Source organism: Periophthalmus magnuspinnatus, chromosome 5 (genome assembly GCF_009829125.3).
Source record: "Periophthalmus magnuspinnatus isolate fPerMag1 chromosome 5, fPerMag1.2.pri, whole genome shotgun sequence".
NCBI classification, from domain to species: Eukaryota; Metazoa; Chordata; class Actinopteri; order Gobiiformes; family Gobiidae; genus Periophthalmus; species Periophthalmus magnuspinnatus.
This window is the reverse complement of record NC_047130.1, coordinates 18,282,038-18,301,773: the sequence shown is the minus strand read 5'-3', so window position 1 is coordinate 18,301,773 and position 19,736 is coordinate 18,282,038. Positions and strand designations below refer to the sequence as shown.

The window sequence follows — 19,736 nt, the reverse complement described above, 5'->3', positions numbered from 1 at the left end:
AAGAAACCTAATAAGACAACTCAATAATAACTAAAAAAAAAAAAAAAAAAAAAAAAAGTTGACTTAATGTATTACATAACAATGCATAAGCGGAACCAAGAAGCTAATTGCAGATTAATGTATAAAACGTATACAAAGATAAAAACCAAAATAGCGCTAGTTTGTTTTGTTTTGACGGTGAGTGCACAACATCCAACAGTAAAACACGGAAAAGAAAGCCTAATATCGTTCATTGGTCCATCGGCTTTATTATCACAGTTTCGTTTCATTTCAACACCCCTTTGTCCCGCGGTGATTCAGATGTATGAGTGCGGACTGAAAAACAGCACCCGGTGTAACAAATCAAACGCACCCTTAAGATCCGTGCGCTCAAGCCGGGACTCAGTTTTTAAATGGTCAAGAGACGCGCTCTGATTGGTCCACAGCTATAAACATTACATTTCCATTGATTGATTCGGAGTTTGTAGTAGAAATACAACGCTAAAATAAAATTGCGGTTTATTTTAATTATACATGTAAGCAAGCTAGACCTTTACTCAATTAATTCTCTGAAATAGTTTTGAACAATGTGTACTTTCTGACTTTGTTTTTCAACTGCGTATTAGATGACGTCATAACATCCTCTGAACGTCCTGGGATGGGGGCAGGTACATTTACTAGTGTTAATCTACAGATTTAGGTGGGATTGGATAAAATAGCATACTAATATTCGCTTTAACAATCGTGGAACACCATTTTTGATATTTATAATTTAAAAAATACAAAATAGTTTACCAATTGCATAATACTGGTTTGGAAATGAAAAGATGATCCGTAATATGGCTGGTTAATAAGTGGTTAATAGTAAATTGTCTCATAACAAGGTTCTCTTATCTAATCTTAATAGTAATAATGTTAGTAGAAGTTGGGTCTGCAACCATTCATATTCAAATTGACTCACATTTGCATCTGTCAAGAGTGTGACAAATAACACCTACAAATGACATACTTAAGTCAGTGGTCAGTATTTCACTAAATGTGTCTGTTATCCCAAGTATGCCATTTATTTTGTGTGTTACAGAAGGGTCTTGTAAACTCCAATAACAAAAGCCAACATTTGTAACAATTAGAAAACAATGAGAATATTTAATCTATTCCTTCCCTGAATACATGATTTGGAAAATATTTTGTTGAGAGCACATATATTTTAAGGTGGAAACAACACTTGCAAATTTGCATTACCACCTTTTAAATTTTCAATGTAAAAATTATGTTAAAAATTTGTTAACATTTATACACAATTTCGGTCCAGTTGTCACACTTTTACGACCGCATCCTTGGTCTGAAATGTCATTATTCTATCGTTTGTTCTATTTAAGGTGCTATTTCTTTAAGAAATGTAGAGTTGTTGTATCTGAATATCTTCTGATAATAGTATTTCACCACTTTTTAAGCCTGTTCATTAACAAAGCTTCACAAATAAACACAGGGTTATAAGAGGCAGTGAGCTGTTTTATAACATACAAACATACAGTATATGTGGGATATGATTTCATTTCAATAGAGCACTGGTTTAATTAGGTTTGAACAAATTACTGATGAGCCTGGTTCGATGTCCCACAAAAAACTACTGTAACATTTTAGATAATTATGTCCTAGTTACTATGCGTCTTGAGGTGAGTTCACACTTGTCCTGGTTTATAGTAAAAGAAAAAATCAATTCTGTCAACTGGACAAAAAGTTTGAGTGAAGAGGTTTTGCTGCTCATCCAAGCCACTTCTTCAGGTCTGGTCAGATTGCTAGTGGACACTGCCTTATATTTATCTGAAGGGAGGAGCTAACTACATTGAAATGAAAACCCCACTGTTTGTGGTTTCAGTTTGTTGGTCTACTGAGCTACACTAACTGTGAACAGTGCCCGAGTCATATTTTGCTTCAGAGGATTTTCAGACAGGATGAAATTCCGGTCTATTTCAAACACTTAAGACAGAAATTGGTTCACTCAAAGGACAACAGCCTAAGCCACAAACAAAGCAATGTGGTCTACTCCATTCAGTGTCCATCCAGTATAACACTCACTGCAATGAAGACTGCAGCGAGCGTTATACTGGATAAACAAAATAGCCACTCCATAAAAGAATGTACCAACACCATCACAAGAATTCCTCAGGACCCCAGTCTTCAGTACATCTCCATCTCAAAGCCACTAACCACTCCTTTGAAGATAGTGAGGTACAGATCTTAGCCAAAGAAAAGGAATTATTTGAGAGGGGAGTTAAAGAGGCCATTTTTGTTATGAAAGACTCCATCCTCGGACCTAAATCTAAACAAGGAAAACAATCGTGCTAGCCAGAGTGATTATGCAAAATATAGATATATACAAATAGAAACTAAACTGTGCCTAACTGAACAATAGTTGTGTTAGTTTCAGTGTAGCTAGCTCCTCCCGTCAGATATAAGGCAATGTCCACCAGTAATCTGACCAGAACTGAAGGAGCAGCTGGGATGAGCAGCAAAACGTCTTCACTCCTACAACTTTTTGTCCAGCTGACAGAATTGAATTTTTCTTACTATAGATCAAACCTGGACAACTGAGGGACTGCACAGACATCTTGTCCTGGTTTAGCTCGACTGATAATCAGGAATGCGTGTTAGCATGCTAGTTGTTGTTAGCTTTACTGTCAAAACTCTGCTCACATCTCTGAAAGTTGTGAAAAACTCATTGCAGTGAATCATTTGGATGTTCAGAATGCAAAAACCAAGTTAAGAATAACTTTGGACCACTGAAAACTGTTTAAAATGAACTAGTTCTGTTTTTCAAGTCTTTCAGGAACAGGAATTAACAGGAATTCATTCAACTTTCATCCACTATTGAACTTTAAGAGCCTAATATTTGTAAATTATGTAAGGTTAGTGGTGTTTTTTAATATGATTTCTTACACAAGTGGAGTCAAGAGTTTTTGCATGAAAGAAGACAGAGCATCAAATTAGTCCACAAAAGATGCATAGTCAAACATATTTTAAAAAAGTAGTTCCTTGTTGTTTACAGTTATTCATGGTTGACCCGCTCCATTGCGATGTAGTAGCTCTTTTTGTCATCCAGACAGTGCCAGCCGATGGGTCCGATCTCACAGTCTGCACAGATCAGGTACTTGATGCGTCCGACGTCGTTTGTGAATCCCACGTTTTCAAAATCAAACATGTCGTGGACCAACCAGAAAGACGTGAGCGTGTCTCCGTCTGATCCGTCTGAGCCAAAAGTACCGGACTTTTTACGCATCGATGGAAGAAACAGCTGTGGGAAGGAGGAGAGAGTTTAGTTATAGTTTAGGTATTGCAATGTATCATCTTAATAATAAAACTAAGTAGTCTTTATAGATATTTTCTAGACAAGTAGGAGCAATAAATGTTTCAAAGCTTTCATTCATGGGGCAAGACCTCATACGGCAAGGTTGAGTATTCAAAATGGCATAAGACGTTTCATTCTGTGGGAGAAGAATCATGTGATATACTTTTTCTATTTAATTTACCACTGATGTGCTCCAAATATGGTTTGAATTACATTAGACCACAACACAATAATTGTATTAACCTGGGGCCGCCACTGAATAATCAACCTTCGGGTAAGAGATAATATGTAAGTATCCCTTTTGCAAGAAAACTAGAATTTGTCCATCAGCTTGGTGCAGTTTATGAGTTTAAACATTGTTCCAGCAGGCTGCAGTAAAATATCGGTATACAGGTAAGTACAAGTCGTAGTTAATCTCTTGAGTAAGATTTAATGGTATTGGCAGATAAAATAGCATTTGGCATCTCAGGGATATAGCAACAATAAACTGTTGTCAAGTGGTTTAGTTGTTGCTATAAACACAGTCTAACAGGTTTAATGCTGAATTTGATCGTCATTCGCTCACCTCTTTCTCTGCAAACACCGCCATCCCGGGACACAGCACTTTGGAGCCGCAGCGTTGACACAAAACGGCCTTTATGTTCTTCCCCTCCTCGGACACAAGCTCCGACCGCTCCGGGTTTTCTTTAGACAGCTCACTGGCATCCATTTTACTGAAAAACAAGCGCATATTAACAACAGAATTCAGTAATGACATGGAGAAAGTGGTATTACTGCTGATTGCTACTATCCTGCTTAGAGTATCTGACTGACTAGGCCTGTATTTTGTATCTAAATTATTATCAGTACAGACACCAAATGATAATGCCAACATAACACATTTTCTATAAAGCTAAGGATTGTAAATAATAGCTTTAAAGATAACGGTGGTTTAAAATACTGTAATCATAATATCTAGCCATCCCTACTTCAGCGTAATTGGCATGCAACAAAGCAAGGAAATACAAGGAAAAACACTAAAAAAACATAATTGAACATTAATTCAAAGATTACTTAAAACTGTACCTTAATAATAACCTTAGTGAACCGATGAAAAGGTTAAAAACAAAAGGTACATTAGGGAAAAAAAGCCGCTGCTGCAACAAGCGATGAGTGAGAATGCAACGCAAAATCCGCCCGGTCAGAAACAAGAGCACGTACCTTTCTTCAGTTCCGGGTTCTGTAGTTCTCGTGGTAGTGCCGCGAGAGGGCAGCATTATGCAATTTTGGATAAATAAGACTCGCGCGGTAATTAAAAGAGTATGAATAGTTTATTATAGAGAGTAGTGGTAATATAGTGGATGTATGTAGATTAAAATATGGAGCTAAAAGAAACGTGTAAAATAGAAGAGCAAAAACTGCACTAAAGCAAGTTGGAGGTAAAATTGTGCCAAAGATTCAAAAGATGATATATATTTACATCCATCTCAATATGGTATGGGTTGGTAACAGTCAGGTATAAAATATAAGTAATTCATTCAAATGCACTTTTTTTGCACTAGCCGACCATCTTTGTTCAACTGGAGTTTCTTATCTTGCCATAGTTTTCATCTAAAATGTTAATTTTGGGGCCTCACTGTTTTTAAATGTGCTATATAAATAAACCTTGAGCTTAATAATAACTGACAACAGAAATACATGTGGAAAAGATTTATTACAATATTTTCCAAGATTACCATTAATAAATATTTAGGTTTACATTTCAGAGAAATGTATGAATTATAACCTACATGGAACAGTACACAAAGAATACACATGTTTTAGTAATAAAACTCAAATCTAGAAAAAGGATTTATTTTATTTTTTTTAACAGCAGTTGATACAACCTAAGACTGGAGTTTAGGAAATGATTGAGTCGAAAGTTATGGAGAGAAAAAGAAGGATCTGAGGCTCGTCTAAGTGTCGGCCATTTTGTTAAAAACATTTCCATCGGCCTAAGGCACAGGAAGAATAAAAGTCCAGGTTTAAAAAGCGCAAGGTGCCTCGGATAATCACACCTGTGTCTACGTCTCTAGCACAAAACCGAATTTCCACAAAGCCACAAAGGGTCGGGTCAGAACTGTACATTGTGCAAAGCTTAGGCACTATTCTAGAAATTAATAATTTGACACGCAAAAATCAGTTAACCTGAAGTGAGCTGCTACTTTACATAGTATGTCTTACAGTATGGTAGTTCCTTTGCTGAAAGAATTTGTCAATTTGAGAATAAAGCAAATGAAACTTAACAACTTCAGCTTGCATTATAAAATTGCTTATTAGTACAAAGATTTTCTATGGACTTCTTCCATCAAATCTTTTCAAAGTATTCTCATTCGCATATTTATTTAATAGTATGATTGTGGAAGAAAATATGGACTAGAGATTGTGCCTTTTGTCCAGCAGTAACAGGATTTTGAAACAGTAGGGCGTGAAGACATCTAGTTATTTATTTGACCAATGACTTGAAGTTTTGGAAGTCATTCGATGGAGTGTTATGCTACTTTTTGACTTACATAAAAAAAAGAAAGAAAAAAAAATAGGAACAAAATAAAGAACAAAATCTAGAGGAACATAGGAGTGTTGGGTAGAGGAGGACATGGAGGTTCCAGCAGCATCGTGAGTGGATTTGAGTATTTGAGATTGTATGTTTTGTGTATGCTTGTTTGCCTATATGTAAAATAAGGGACATAAGACAAACATTTTAACCCACTGGCCACTGTGGCTCATATGTTTAAAAATGTACAGATCAATTAGGGCTTTACCAACATATAATTAAGGTGTGTTAAGGTAGGCTGTACTGGTTTAGTGTGTAATTTGAAATAAAATACACACTTAGGACTAGGGATGGTCCAATATGGAATAATCTAGCTGATAAGGATATTTTTCTTGCTACTGTGGCCAATAACCGATATTGATATGAACTTTTTTTTTTGAGGCTCACATTTTCAAGTTAAAAGTTAAGTTCAAGTCCACAAATTAACTTGTCACCTTTGCAAAAACAATAACATTCATCTGGGATATAAATACATTTGTTGCATAATTGTGTAAACAGACAGACATATTTTCTAATTACTGTTCCATTTCCATGTTTACTTTTTAGCCTGTCCTCAGTGCATCAGATTTGTCTTTTGAACACACTCTGAATGGTACATGGGCACAAAAAAACATCAGTGCCAAATTTCAGCAACACTTTTCATATTTGCCTGATATTGATATCTAGTGAAAACCCTCTGATATCACCGATACCGTTAATGGAACAGATCTTACTATATCACCCATCTCTACTTTGGGCTATAATCTATTAAGTGGGAGAAAAAAACTCAATCACTTATTTTGATTATTATTATTTTTAAATATGGCTTACATAGTAGACTATAAAGTAGAGGTCTGTTAAGATTTCAAGAGGCCAAAGTGGCTAGTGGGCCTGAATGTGTCAGTAGCCAAAATTAATATATACCAGCATTTGACTATTGTTAAAGGAGCATTATGTAACTTTTCAGGTGTAGGGTCCACCAGTCTTGTCTCCATGGAGATGTTATTGCGCTGCCTTGAGAATGTTCCACAGTATGGCATTACACTTACATTATCATTCTTCATGGAGACAAGCAGGTGATGTCAACAGGACAAGTATTTTTTGGCAATAAAACACCTTTAATTGAAAAGACTGATAAGTTTAATACCATAATATGTTACATTATCGGAAAAGAAATAACATCTCCATGGAGACAAGCAGGTGGCTGACCTTCCACCTGAAAAGTTCCACAGTGCACTTTAATGTCAGGCCCTGGTGTGTGTTGTAATGAAATGATTTGTGTGCATTGTGATGAGGTGAGGTCACAGTCGCTCAGAGTAAAGTATCGTCCGTGCAGCCGCCCTCAAGTCCGTAACGAAACTCCTGAAGGTTCGAGACGCCGTAGAAATGAATGAATGCCGCGGCAACGACCAGAACGTGGAAAATCTGATGAGAGTGAAACTGCAACAGAGAAAACAGAGAAACCGAAGAGTCATGAGTAGTAAAGCTAGGAATTATCAACAAACAGTATTCATGGATTTCAGTTTCCTGTTATATGCTGCCATTTTGAGGACTGTTGACCAGTCAAAAGATATATTTTGTTTTGAATTGTTAATTCTGATGGCTACAGTCCAAACAGAAAGACCCATACCCCCACCCACAAACCGAGCCCCATTGCACCAGAAGGCGTAAAAGGTGTTGTCATGATACAAAAAAATTCAAACTTGATTTCAATACGAAGGAAAATGTTTGACAATAGCATGTAATTTCAAACACAGAATATTGGTAATTTCTTTCATATGACCGTACGACCTAATGTTAAGTTGTAATATAAACAAATATCATCACTACTTGTTCAAATGAGTATCAATTTTCAATGCTATTTCAGTATCTGGGCATCTTTTTTATCCTAGTTTGGGTCAGCCTGAAATGTGGAGAGAGAACGGTGAAGATTCAGTAGATTCAACAGTCAAGCTGGGAGTTGAACCCACAACCATATATGCACAGCTATACTAACTACACCACCGGGCAGCACTCTATATTGTACATTCTATAAGCCTGTTCAGGAGGAGCAGAGCTGTACCCAGTACTTCAGTTAAACACAGAGTGTAAATATTACATGAAAACTCACCCAGATGTCACACTTTCCAGGGAAGAATCTCTCTGGGATCCTGGCTGCGTACAAACCGGCTCCAGTGATGTACATTGCCCCCATCAGGTAGAACCAGCCCATCTGCCCCACCGTGGTTGCTTTTACGAACCCCTCCTCGATGGTGAAGTGCATCGTGGGTACAATCCCACTAAGACCCAGGCCCATGAACACTCCTGGAGGACAGACAGGTGAATGTGAGAGTTAGTAGTTAGTTGAGGGAATTTAATTAAAATAGCAACAACAAAACACAAAACAGAAGTTATCCATATTATAATTTTACACAAGCTTAGGCGGTACAAGCTTTAGGATGGTCAGAGTAGCTTTTGAAAGAATATCTAATTGTGATCGTGATTAGATTAGCAATAGCCATGTCATCCAATATTCAGTTCACATTTGCCTCTAAAACGTCATATTGAAACTGTTTTGACCTGATTCATGGTTAGCAAATATGCAAGTACAGGCCAATCCACATGAAAAATAAAAACTAGCAAGTACAAAGACTTCTCTCTCAGCAAAAATAAACGTTGGTGATATAACTTATTCATGTGCAGCTGTTTATTTTATTTATCTGTGTTTATACAAGGAGAGTCCCATGAGAGTACTGGTCTCTTTCATGAGCGCCCTGTTAAAATACAAACAAAAACAAACAAAACAAGTAAGTACATAGGTCCATTTAAAACATTAAAAACAGGAGCAGGTGTCAGTATAAATGTTTATCACCAGATTATTGAAGTCTATTAGTGGCACCAATCTATCCAGTTTTGAATGTACATAATATAAATAAATTCCATTTTTCAGAAGCAAAATAACCAAAAGCTTTTTTCCCCATTTCAGTTTTGGTGCAGCCAGTTTTTAGATGTAGACAATCATGAGATCTTGTATTAAAAGTTCCTGTATCATTTGTTACATCAAGCAAGTGAGATATTCAAGAAGTCTATGAAGTAGTCCTTTATAAATACATTTTATACAGTGTTGTTCTCTTTTGACACATGTGATGCCCAACCTGCTTTTTCATATGGTTTACAATGATGGATTTTAAATTCATTACTTGTTATGAAACGAAGGGCTGAGTGAAAGAGTGAATTCAAAGTAGAGGCTGAAAGACTTTGAGCTCATCCCTCAAAGAAAATACTGAAATGATTGAACATGCTTGGATTTACTATTTTGATGTTGTGATATAGCCTTTAAGAACTGTGATATACATATTATTGCATCCATCCTCTTCTCCTTGACATTTCATTTAGCTCCTCCGATGGGAGGAGCTAAATGAATGGCATTCCCAGGCCAGCCGAAAGACTTAGTCTCGCCAGTGTGTCCTGGGTATCCCCCAGGGCCTCCTCCCGGTGAGATATGTCCGGTATATTATTGCAATATGTTAAAATTGTTTTAACAAAAAAACAGAATTAAATCAAGGCCAATTTTACACTTAAAAGGAAATAATTAATAAAAACAGCATTTTTGCCAGATGGAGAGCCCTGGTGTTACTGTGATATATTGAGTGTGTTGTGATTTAGATTACTGCATCAAGCAGCTCTGATAAACCCAGTGAACCTTGGTCATTGTGTTTCTTTGTACCTGCTCTGGTGGGCCGGTGCCTGGGCGTGGAGAAGCGATCCCACTGCGCCACAACAATGGCCGCGATGCCGAGGACACAGACGACGGAGAGGTAGATGAGGCGCGGCTGAGGAGAGCAGTAAAACGAGTAGTACAGCCATGGGACGAAGGAGCCCATGATCAGGAGAGCGATGCCCGAGTAGTCCAGTCTGCAACAGGAGGGAGGAGTAGAGAGCAGTTATACTGCAGAATACATATCTGTGTGTTTACTCAGTCGCACAGGTCTTATCCATAGTAAAGCCAAAAGTAAAATCTGTCAACTGTCAAAAGTTGTAAGAGTGAAAATGTTTCGTTGCTCATCCAAGATGCTTCTTCAGTTCTGGGCAGATTACTGGTGGGCACTGCTTTTTATCCATCTGATATCTAGCTCTAACTTCTCAACAACCAATACTAAAGAAAAGAGCTTACAAGAAAGAAGGTTGGTAACATTTTCTCCAAAATACAGCGAAATACAGAAATTCCTTCTCAAATACTTAAAGCCATTTACAATTTCGTGTGTTCTTCATTCACTCTTTATACTCTGTGGTAAGATACTTTTGTAGCAACAGCTGCCCTGGGGTAGACTGGTGGAAGTGTGGCTGCCAATCTGCACCATCACTCATATACGCACATGTATGAATGTGATGTTAAGTGGCTGAAGTGTCTTGCCCAAAGATACAATAAAAGTATGCACTGGTCTGAACTGGGATAAAACTGCCAAATATTATAGGCAAATATAACAGGAGAACTAAAGACAACAAGGAAGCTTAGCTCAGGAACCTTTGCTTTTGAATATAGGAAAATTAAGTCTTTCACTTGAAGAAACAGGTGAACTAAACATATACAACTTAAACAATCATTTCATCACTTATATACTGTAAATCAATGTAAGATCATTAAAGAGGAGGCAAAATGTGAATCACAGGCAAAAGGTTTCAATTTGTTTGATGGCCACATAAACCATTTTCAGCAATAATCAAAATGCCTAAAATGCATGAAAAGTACCTGATACACACACATAATTGGCATTCTTTAAGCTAAATTTTAAAATAAAATTTGTAAACTGACAAAAGTAAAAGTAAATATAAACCAGTTATTTTAATCAATTATCTGTGTTATAGATCGCAACTTGGGAGCCTGAACACAATGTCTAGCTAGCAGATATGGAAAGAAAAGGCCAGACTTAGTATCAGTGTTAAACTTGCGAGTTTATATTTCCTTACTTGGAGAAAGTGCGTGAGACCTTCTCCGAGTGGCAGTAGACGGTGTGGAACAGCCAGGAGAAGCTGAGGCAGAGCACGGCCCCCAGAAAGAACATCCCAAAGACCACCTTCTCCTGCAGAGGGGCCATGAAGTACATGTTGGGCCTCAGCATGGTAAGAGTGCCCAGACAGAGGAACAGGATCAGACCTGAGGAGACAGATCATACAGAATACTTGTTGTACCATTATCACAACTATGGTATGCAATGTTTTCTAATAGAGATAGAGATAGAGGTTTTCCATAGCTGAAGCTGGTACTAATATTTTATAATCCAGAGAAGGTAAGGTTTTTGTCACACAGCACTTAATGCGAGGAAAACCTCACCAGAGGACACTTCTATGTTTACAAAAGGTACATCTGTGTGTGTCGGTCCGAATGCTAATGCTAACTTTAGAGCCTAATAAATATTTTAAAAACCCCATTGACTGAATTAATCTACAGCTAAAAATAATTGAGTAGTTTTTAGCACAAATGTAATTTTCTTGTTATGCTACATTTAATGTTTTCATAGAAGTTAGCGTTAGTATTGAGACACAAAGACGCACCTACATAAGTGTCCTCCAGTAAAGTTTTCTCCTCATTTGTAAGAATTTGTTTGTTTTTTTTAAATGTCGGGTGCCATTGTGCACAGAGCCATTTACTATTTTATTATGCAGTGATGTACATTGTATAAAAGGGAAAATTCTATCAATAGAAATTATTTTTAGATGCTCACATCCCTGTTTTACTACTAACCTATAATGGAGTAATGTAAACACAATTTGTGCAGTGCCCTGTCTGCACTAAAGTATTATATATAAACTTTTATGTGATCCCTTTAAGCGAGTGGTGAGCTCCTAAGCTGGAGACTTTATTTTTCTCATATATTTGAATTTGTCTAACCCCAGTACAGCTCGAGCACAAATTTCTTGAATAAGCAGCTCTTGAGGTCAAAATAAGTTTGCTGTGAACTGTGCATCTAATTATAAAGCATTTTTTGATGATCAGGAAGTAAGCTGTTAGCAAAAGTTGTACAAAGGGCAGAAGTGAAGTGAAGAATAATTTTGGACCACTGCAAACTGTCTAAAATGAACTAGTTCTGTTTTTAACACTTTTAAGACAGTAAAAATCAGGTACAATATAATTTTATACAATATAAGACATAACTGGTACACTAAAAATAGCAAAAATCAGCCCAACACATATGTCCATCTTTGCACCTATCTTTGATCTATCTAGTGTAGTGTATCATGTTAGTTCTGTAATACCCAACAGATGAGTCCATATGTTCCCGGTCTCAGTGTGGATCCTGAAGATGCTCCCAAAGCAGGCTCTAAAGGAGGGCATGGGGGGCCTGTGTCCATGCAGCAGGTAATCGTTGTCCTTCAGCCACTCGGGGAGGACGTGGAAAGGGATGACCCGCCAGCGCCCCTCCCAAACCTGGATGAAAACATGATGGGATTTAGCACTACTTCTACACTCAAGTGTTTGTTTTTTGTTTTTTTTTCAGTTTTCCTTATTGAGTACATTGTACTTTGCAATGAAATATCCAAAGGTTTAATCCACAAATGTTGAACCTGGTCATTTCTGTTAGAGACTGGACCTATTAACTTCTTATATAAACAACAAAAATCAGCATTTTAACAATATCCATTTTAGTGAGCCCCGATCTGTATTAGATAATATTGGCCAATAGATTGCTTTCACATTGCAGAACCTCTATAGGTTAAACTGAGCTGGAGACAGGCCAGAATTCTATGGTGGACTTTGCTGTTTAACTGTCAGATTACAGATGTGTTGACCTGGTTTATGGTTAATATCTCCGTAATTACTCGGTCTATCTGCATGAAACAAAAACTGGCACAAAGTTCAACGTCTTCGTCAGCACAAATACACAAAAGACAAAGTATGTTTTCACAGTAGCTTCAGGAAGTGAAGCAATTATTCAACCCTAAGGATGTGATTGTTATCAGTTGAAAGAATTAAAGAGGACCCATTATGCCCATGTTATTATTATTATTATGTCTGTTCCATAGTTATAATCTATGACACCCTTGGATCACTGTGTATAATTTGGACATTTTAAATCGCAATATTCATCTAAAACAACTTAATAACAGAAACAAGTCTGCTGACTGCCCGAACTGCGGCGCCCAATAGGAGCTGACATCGCCCTAAACGTCATCACAACAAAGAGCCTTATCGCCCCCCCAGGGATAGCAGACAGATCACGCTAGCGAGTAGCAGATTTTTATTTTTTTTTCATTTGTATCAAAATGACTACATGACGCTACCGAATCCTACGCATATCAGTGATTAAGAAAATAAAATTGGGATTTTGCAGAAGTAAGTACAGAGCAGTGGGCGTGTAATGGTCTCTAAAAGCTCTGAAAGGTCACCCATTATTTTTACATAATAGGTAATGCTTTAATGCCATAAGATTAACACAGCAGGTTTTTCTAGATCCAATCCCAAACTAATAAGGTTTTAACATTTGTAGATCATAAGGTTAAAAGTGTCTTTCAAAATAGCAGAGTTGTAAAAATATAGAATCAGACTAAATATGCAACCTCCTTCCTGTACATGTGTTGTTAACCCTATGCACTGACTGAGTTTTGAGTTTCAGCTCGTATGACAAACTACTGCAATATTTATGCTTCCCCAACACACGGGAATATGCAACAAAACCTGAGGGGCAGGAAAAAGTCAAGATTTTTTCTAACCAATTAGAGAAATATAAACTTAGGACTTGTTACATTACAGTTTTTTCGAGATTCTGCTGAAACTATGGCAGAAATCCAAGTTTGAATCCTTTTACTTAATACACTTTTGAAATAAAAACAAAATGCCTTACCCGTATTAAATATTTAAGAAGTGCTCTTTTGAATGGCCTAGTTACCTTTTTATTATAATTAAAGGTTCTATATTACACAACATTAACTCATTAGCTTTTAGTCATATTATAATGTTATAACACAACTCCAGGTATGTTTTTGATGAGGTGTTTCATTCATACATGTCTGAGTAACCCTTTATTATTAGTCTGTCTCCAAACCTCCAAATGCCTTGTTCCAACTTATGATATTCTGAAGTGGTAGTTTTCACATTAACAGCTACGTTTTACATTTTATTCAGTAGAGATTGGCAATTCCAGGGTTGAAATGATCCCAACGGTTCTAGTGAAGGTGTATGGAGTTTAAAAACACAATGGAGCACTTCCTGTATTGTCACATGACATCACAAGGTGGAACAGAGTTTTCCATTTGAGAGAAGAACTTAGTCTAAACATGCAGGGTTTGTGTGTTAAACATGTGTGAATGAAACAAAACACAACTCATGGTATATTTGTGATGAGGAAACAACATAACAGATAAGAAAACTGTAATATGGGTCCTTTAAAAACACTGTATAAAATATATTTATATGGGATGACTTCATATTCATCCTGAATACCTTGCTAAATACCACTTGCTTTTTGTAGTTTGATACGGTTTGAAACAATTCTTGATTGTTCACATCTAAAAACTGGCCAAACGACAATTGAAAAAAAGTGTGTTTTTTTTTTATTATTTTGCTTCCCAAAAATGTAATACATTTCAAGGACATGCAAAACTGGATAGATTGGTGCCACTAATGGACTTTAATAATCTGGTGATAAAAATTTATAATCACATCTGCTCCCGTTTTTAATGTTTTAAATGGACTTATGCAGATAATCGTTTTGTTTGTTCTTGTTTGTATTGTTCTGTATTTTAACAGGGCGTACATGAAAAAGAGTAGTACTCTCATTGGGCTCTCCCTGTATACATAAAGATAAATTAAATGGAAATGAAATTATACATAGTATTAGCCAAAGTCAAAAGAACTAATGTATATTCATTTATAAACCAATTAATTCTTCAGTAGGCCTGAAACAATATTATGAAACTCAAGTGAGTTTATGCATTAGTTCAACAGTTCATATTTAAATCTTCTAAAGTGTTAATGCAATAGAGCCCATTTAAAATGTGGACTGAACTTGATTTTAAAACATAAATCACAAATCTAATCCCACACCAGTGCATCATCCTCAGCATTTAACTTGTTTGACCACCGGGTTGAAAAACAAGTTTGCACAGAAAACAGTTGAACCTACAGAGCATGTCTTAACAGGTCTGCGACTGCATACCAAGTTTCAAGATGGTCACCATTTTCCACGCTTGTTTTTATGTAAATGTACTTTAAAAATGTACTTCAGGGAAATATTGTAGCCGTTATTACAAATGAGTGACATTAATGATTTCAAATGCAAGCAAATCACATTGTCAACAGTAATCGTAGATATCAAACTGGGAGAGATAAGATTTATTACTACTTATCTGGCAGTCAGTAGTCATTTAAAAGTCCATTCATCTCAGCTACTGAAGGAAATACACTGTTATATATATTCAAGCAATGGGACCCATTAAAAACCTCTTAATTGCTGGGTTTCAGATGACATCACATCATTCTATAGACCAATAATCTCTAATACAGATGGGTGGGGTAGCTATAATTAATATGGTTAAAATGCAGATTTGTGTTGTAATGCGGTAAGTTTTGGGGTCTTGTCAAAATAGAAATGATCAGGTTCAACATTTATAGATATTTCATTGGAAAGTACAATGTAATCAATAGATAAATCTGGCTCTTGCCCCCCATGTGGGAGTATGACACCATCACAACCTAGAATCTGAAAACCACCAACAGAACACATCACTAACCTTATTAAGATCAAATATTAAAAGGTTCTATACTAAAAAAAAAAAAAAAAAAGACTCTTATGAGCTTTAAGCCATGTCAAAATGTTGTTACCTCATCGAAAACATACCCGAAGTTGTGTTTTGTTTCATTCACACATGTTTGAGTAACACTTTATTATTAGTCTGTAACATCTCCAAAGCTCAAAATGCTCTGTTCCACATTGTGATGTCATGAAGCAGTAGTTTTCAGGTTAACAGCTACATTTTGTTCAGTAGAGATGGGCAATTCCAGGTCTGAAATTATACAAATGCGTGTTCTCTGTTTGAGAGAAGAACTCATTGCCTAAATATGCACTGTTTGTGTGTTAAACATGTGTGAATGGAACAAAACATAACTCCAGGTCTGTTTTTGATGAGAAAACATAGCACAGATCAGACAAGAGTGCAATATGTGCCCTTTACAATTCTTTATTTAATTCTAGTCTTAAAAGGCACTACATGCACTTAAAACCCTTTATTTATAACAAGAATATGGGAAAAATAAAGAAGGTTAAATAATGCAAATGTCCATCTATTTATTTTTGTGCTAAAACAGTTACGTGGTTTCAACAATTTGTGAAATTTGCTGTTAAAGGTCTATCTTTTAATCTAGATCAGTTTTTTTCTAAAACTGCAATGTGGGCTCCTGCAGGTGGTCTGCAATGTCCCATACAGTTTTATTTAGACGTCAATTTATTCATATTTTAGCCCTCCTTTGGGTAATTCCTTGTTTAGAACCACTGTAGTCATGTTGTAGTTCTATTAAATATTGATATATTCTTTAGATATCGATTAATCTTGGTTCAGGCCTGGAATGGTCCTTTTTTAGATCTGGTTTAGATCTCTGATGATACTCGGAAAGCCAAATGTTTTCTTTGGTGGTACTTGGTGTGAAAAGTTTAAGAACCCCTGAGCTAGTACAAGACATTTTTATTTTGTTGGTGACTCAGTATATTTTGACCTATACATTGACTAACTAGCATAGTATAAAACAAACTTACTAAACACCAAAGCACTAAAGTCGTATTCTCTTCAATAAAATGATTAATCCAGCCCCCCCAGTCACAAACAGCGGTGGTCTCACCTTGTGAACAAACTCCTCCATCTTCTCCATGGCATGATGAGCCTGAACAGGCAATGTCAGCACCTCCCCAACTTCATCATCATCATCCTTGTCCCCCAGAATGGCCGCTCCCTTCAAACAAACCAGTGTAAAAAACGGGCACTGACACTGCTATCAAGTGCAAGCCGGACAATTCAAAGGTTCTATCCAATGGTGGAAGCAGTTTACATAACACGTTTGGCTGGATATTAACTTCATAAAATCCCAATATGCCTAGGGCTGAATATTATTTAAACAGTACCTCTAGAAAGTCAAAGTACAACAACAAAAAAGGTTGAGAATTAAAACTAGAAATGGGAGATAAAAGGATCATTGCTTTTGATCCCTGGTGGGCCCTGGGAGACCACTGTAAAATGTATGTAAAAGTTTTGTAAAACACAAAGGACTGCTCATATCAATCCAACAGTATAGCAATATCGACACTATATTAGTGTCAAAACAATTGAAGATCAGATAACACTGATACTAAAACTAGTATCAAAACTAGATACTCATTTGAAGTATTTATATAAAATAAATACATAAAGAGGACAAAATTGGACCTTTTCTGAACAGTTTTAGAATGAGCTTGACCTTTATCAGAAGTAATATATGAACACATGATAAAATAAAGTAAGCAGTATTATTTTGTATTGAAAATGTCAGTCTATTATCTAAAATTAAAAAGCAGCATTTTTTATCGTTGTGGTATCAAAATCAGCATCCAGTATGAAACCTATTACTTGAAGTTTGACATTGCAATATTGTGACACCACTATAGAGTATGCAAATACATTAAGGATGCTAAGTCATGTAGTCGATTCATCAGTTGGTCGTGTCATCTTAGTAGTAGTACTAATTATTTATTTAGGATTTTAATGATTTATATGGGACAACAGCAGCAACATCAAGGGATGTAGTGATTTACCTGAAAAACTGGAAGTGAATCCTGAGTTTAATCTGCCTTTTTTCATATAAAGATTCACAGTTTTGGTCATTTTTTGTATAAATAGTCGACTTTGCATAAACTCCTGTAGTTGTAGTTTTATGAGTGTAATTTTGGTCAGATATATGATCAGATCAAAGATGTATTTAATAGCTTTGACAGGTTTTGCCACATTCCCTTTTTAGCCAGACATGTCTTGACCAGTACACAAACAAATATATTAAAATTCCAGTATCCTGTACCTCTGTGGCCCCTCCCTTAGCCCCACCCTCCTCCAGCAGCGGCCCCAGCTCCATCAGCTGGTCCCGGTCCTCACAGATCTGACAGTCTGCATCACTCGCAGACCCGTTACGCCCGGACATAAGTAGACTGTCTGCGGCCACTCAGAGTCTGTGCTGCAGACCAGGGAAGTGCACTCCTGAGGAAACAACAACAATAGATTCACATAGTGTCAAATGGGAGGAATCTGGGCTGGGAATGAACACTGGCTTTTTTTTTTTTTTTTTTAAATCATGGATAATGAGGCCTGTCATATTAATTACAATATCGGCTTATCGTTCAATATATGAAAGCTGGAACAATATGTTTTGGGGCTCAGTAATTATGTACAATTTCTTTGCCATAGTGGGGAGATTTTTGCCACTTTTATATCATTTGTGCTGTAAGAAGGATAAAAAACTGACACTTTTGATGGTTTACAAGGCTGATGTGGTCAAGGAGCTGAGCCAAAAGACAAACTTCACTACTGGTCACTCTACTTCCTACTGCCACCTATTACTAACATCAAATTGAAATCCATTATAGATAGGGTGAGGAGCTCAGAGTAGAGCCACTGCTCCTCCACAAGAAATGGAGCAAGCCGAGATGACCTGAAATGCATAAAGTTCAGAAATAAAGGACTTGAATGATAAACCACCCCAGGCAACCTTTTGAAATACATAAAAAAGAAAACAGATAACCACATCAATACAATAACCATATTAAAAAATGACCAAGCGAACAACGTAAATAAACATGTTTTGCCAAATAAAATGGTCAAATAAAAATGCAAAACGAATGTAAAGACACAAAAAAACATTTGTCACGCCTGTCTGAACGCCCACACTTGTCAGAAGAGCCCAATTAAAAGTCAAAGTATGACTCATAAAGACAGATGTAAACAATAAACGATTACCTTTACGCCCATTATAGACACGTAATGTCACAATTATACAGGCACGGACAAAAATGTTTGACAAAAACGAGTCAGTTAAAATCCTATTTGTAATTTTGCTTTTTACAGACCGTATGAAAATGGTTAACAAACGGTTTGGTCTGGTTTCTCTCAGAGCGGTCAAACCAGTGATGACACGTACTACTTTCACCAAAAACACCACAAATACCACAAAACCGGAAACAGGTAATCACAACATTTTTACTCAGATCTGTCGTCTTGTCATAAATCTATCCTAAACACGACAATGAAAACACACAGCTTGACATTAAACTCGTAACAGAACGCTTATGTATCTACTGCTAGCGCTGGCGAGCTAACACTCAGCTACCAAATCTGCGACAATATTTTTTAATCATCTTTGGGGTATTTTTATGAGAAAAGTGAGGGAAAAACACGGCATCACATACCTTATGAGAGAGAGCAGCCTGACACCTGCGTGTATGAGAGAGACGGGGTTGAATTACCTGACAAAAGGTACGCTCTGGACTCGGAAGGTAAATTATTTAACGATTAGAAACACTAGCTACACCGGAAATAGACATGACTTCCGTAAAAGGGCTTTGGTGTTAAAGTAAAAGCATACAAGTGTCACATTTCAAAATAAAACACAATAGACTATAAAACTACAATAATTTAAACGAGTTAATGAATTATTCATTATAAACAAATAAAGCAAGATTGAGCGACCTGAAAGTTATATACAATCTGCAATGATTTAATGAAAACACTGATGTGAAGCTTCCATAAATGCACATATAATTAAAGGAGAGTCTGCGTCCTGCCTATCTCATATAGAGACTGGAATGTTCCACAATATGGCATTAATAACTATCGTGTTCAATTACAGTGTGTTTATTGTTGAACAAA

The 19,736-nt window shown here is 36.5% G+C and overlaps 2 protein-coding genes across 3 annotated transcripts; both read right to left on the bottom strand.

Moving 5' to 3' along the window:
- Nucleotides 1-1,470: 1,470 nt before the first annotated feature.
- On the bottom strand, nt 1,471-4,510 carry rabif (RAB interacting factor). The gene is made up of 3 exons (XM_033966505.2): nt 4,394-4,510; nt 3,894-4,041; nt 1,471-3,274 (listed from the first exon to the last, which is right to left on the bottom strand). The coding sequence occupies exons 2-3, from the start codon at nt 4,035-4,037 to the stop codon at nt 3,029-3,031; spliced, it is 390 nt and encodes a 129-aa protein (XP_033822396.1). The 5' UTR covers nt 4,038-4,041; nt 4,394-4,510; the 3' UTR covers nt 1,471-3,028.
- A 492-nt stretch (nt 4,511-5,002) lies between these two features.
- adipor1a (adiponectin receptor 1a) lies at nt 5,003-19,409 on the bottom strand. 2 transcript variants are annotated; one of them, XM_033966924.2, is made up of 8 exons: nt 19,277-19,409; nt 17,896-18,071; nt 16,690-16,800; nt 12,114-12,285; nt 10,827-11,013; nt 9,586-9,773; nt 7,990-8,183; nt 5,003-7,319 (listed from the first exon to the last, which is right to left on the bottom strand). In XM_033966924.2, exons 2-8 carry the CDS (start codon nt 18,013-18,015, stop codon nt 7,191-7,193), a joined length of 1,101 nt encoding a protein of 366 aa, XP_033822815.1. In that variant the 5' UTR covers nt 18,016-18,071; nt 19,277-19,409; the 3' UTR covers nt 5,003-7,190. The 2 variants fall into 2 exon arrangements, with proteins under 2 accessions (XP_033822815.1, XP_033822816.1); XM_033966925.2 differs by having other exon boundaries at nt 19,334-19,409.
- Between the last annotated feature and the right edge of the window lie 327 nt (nt 19,410-19,736).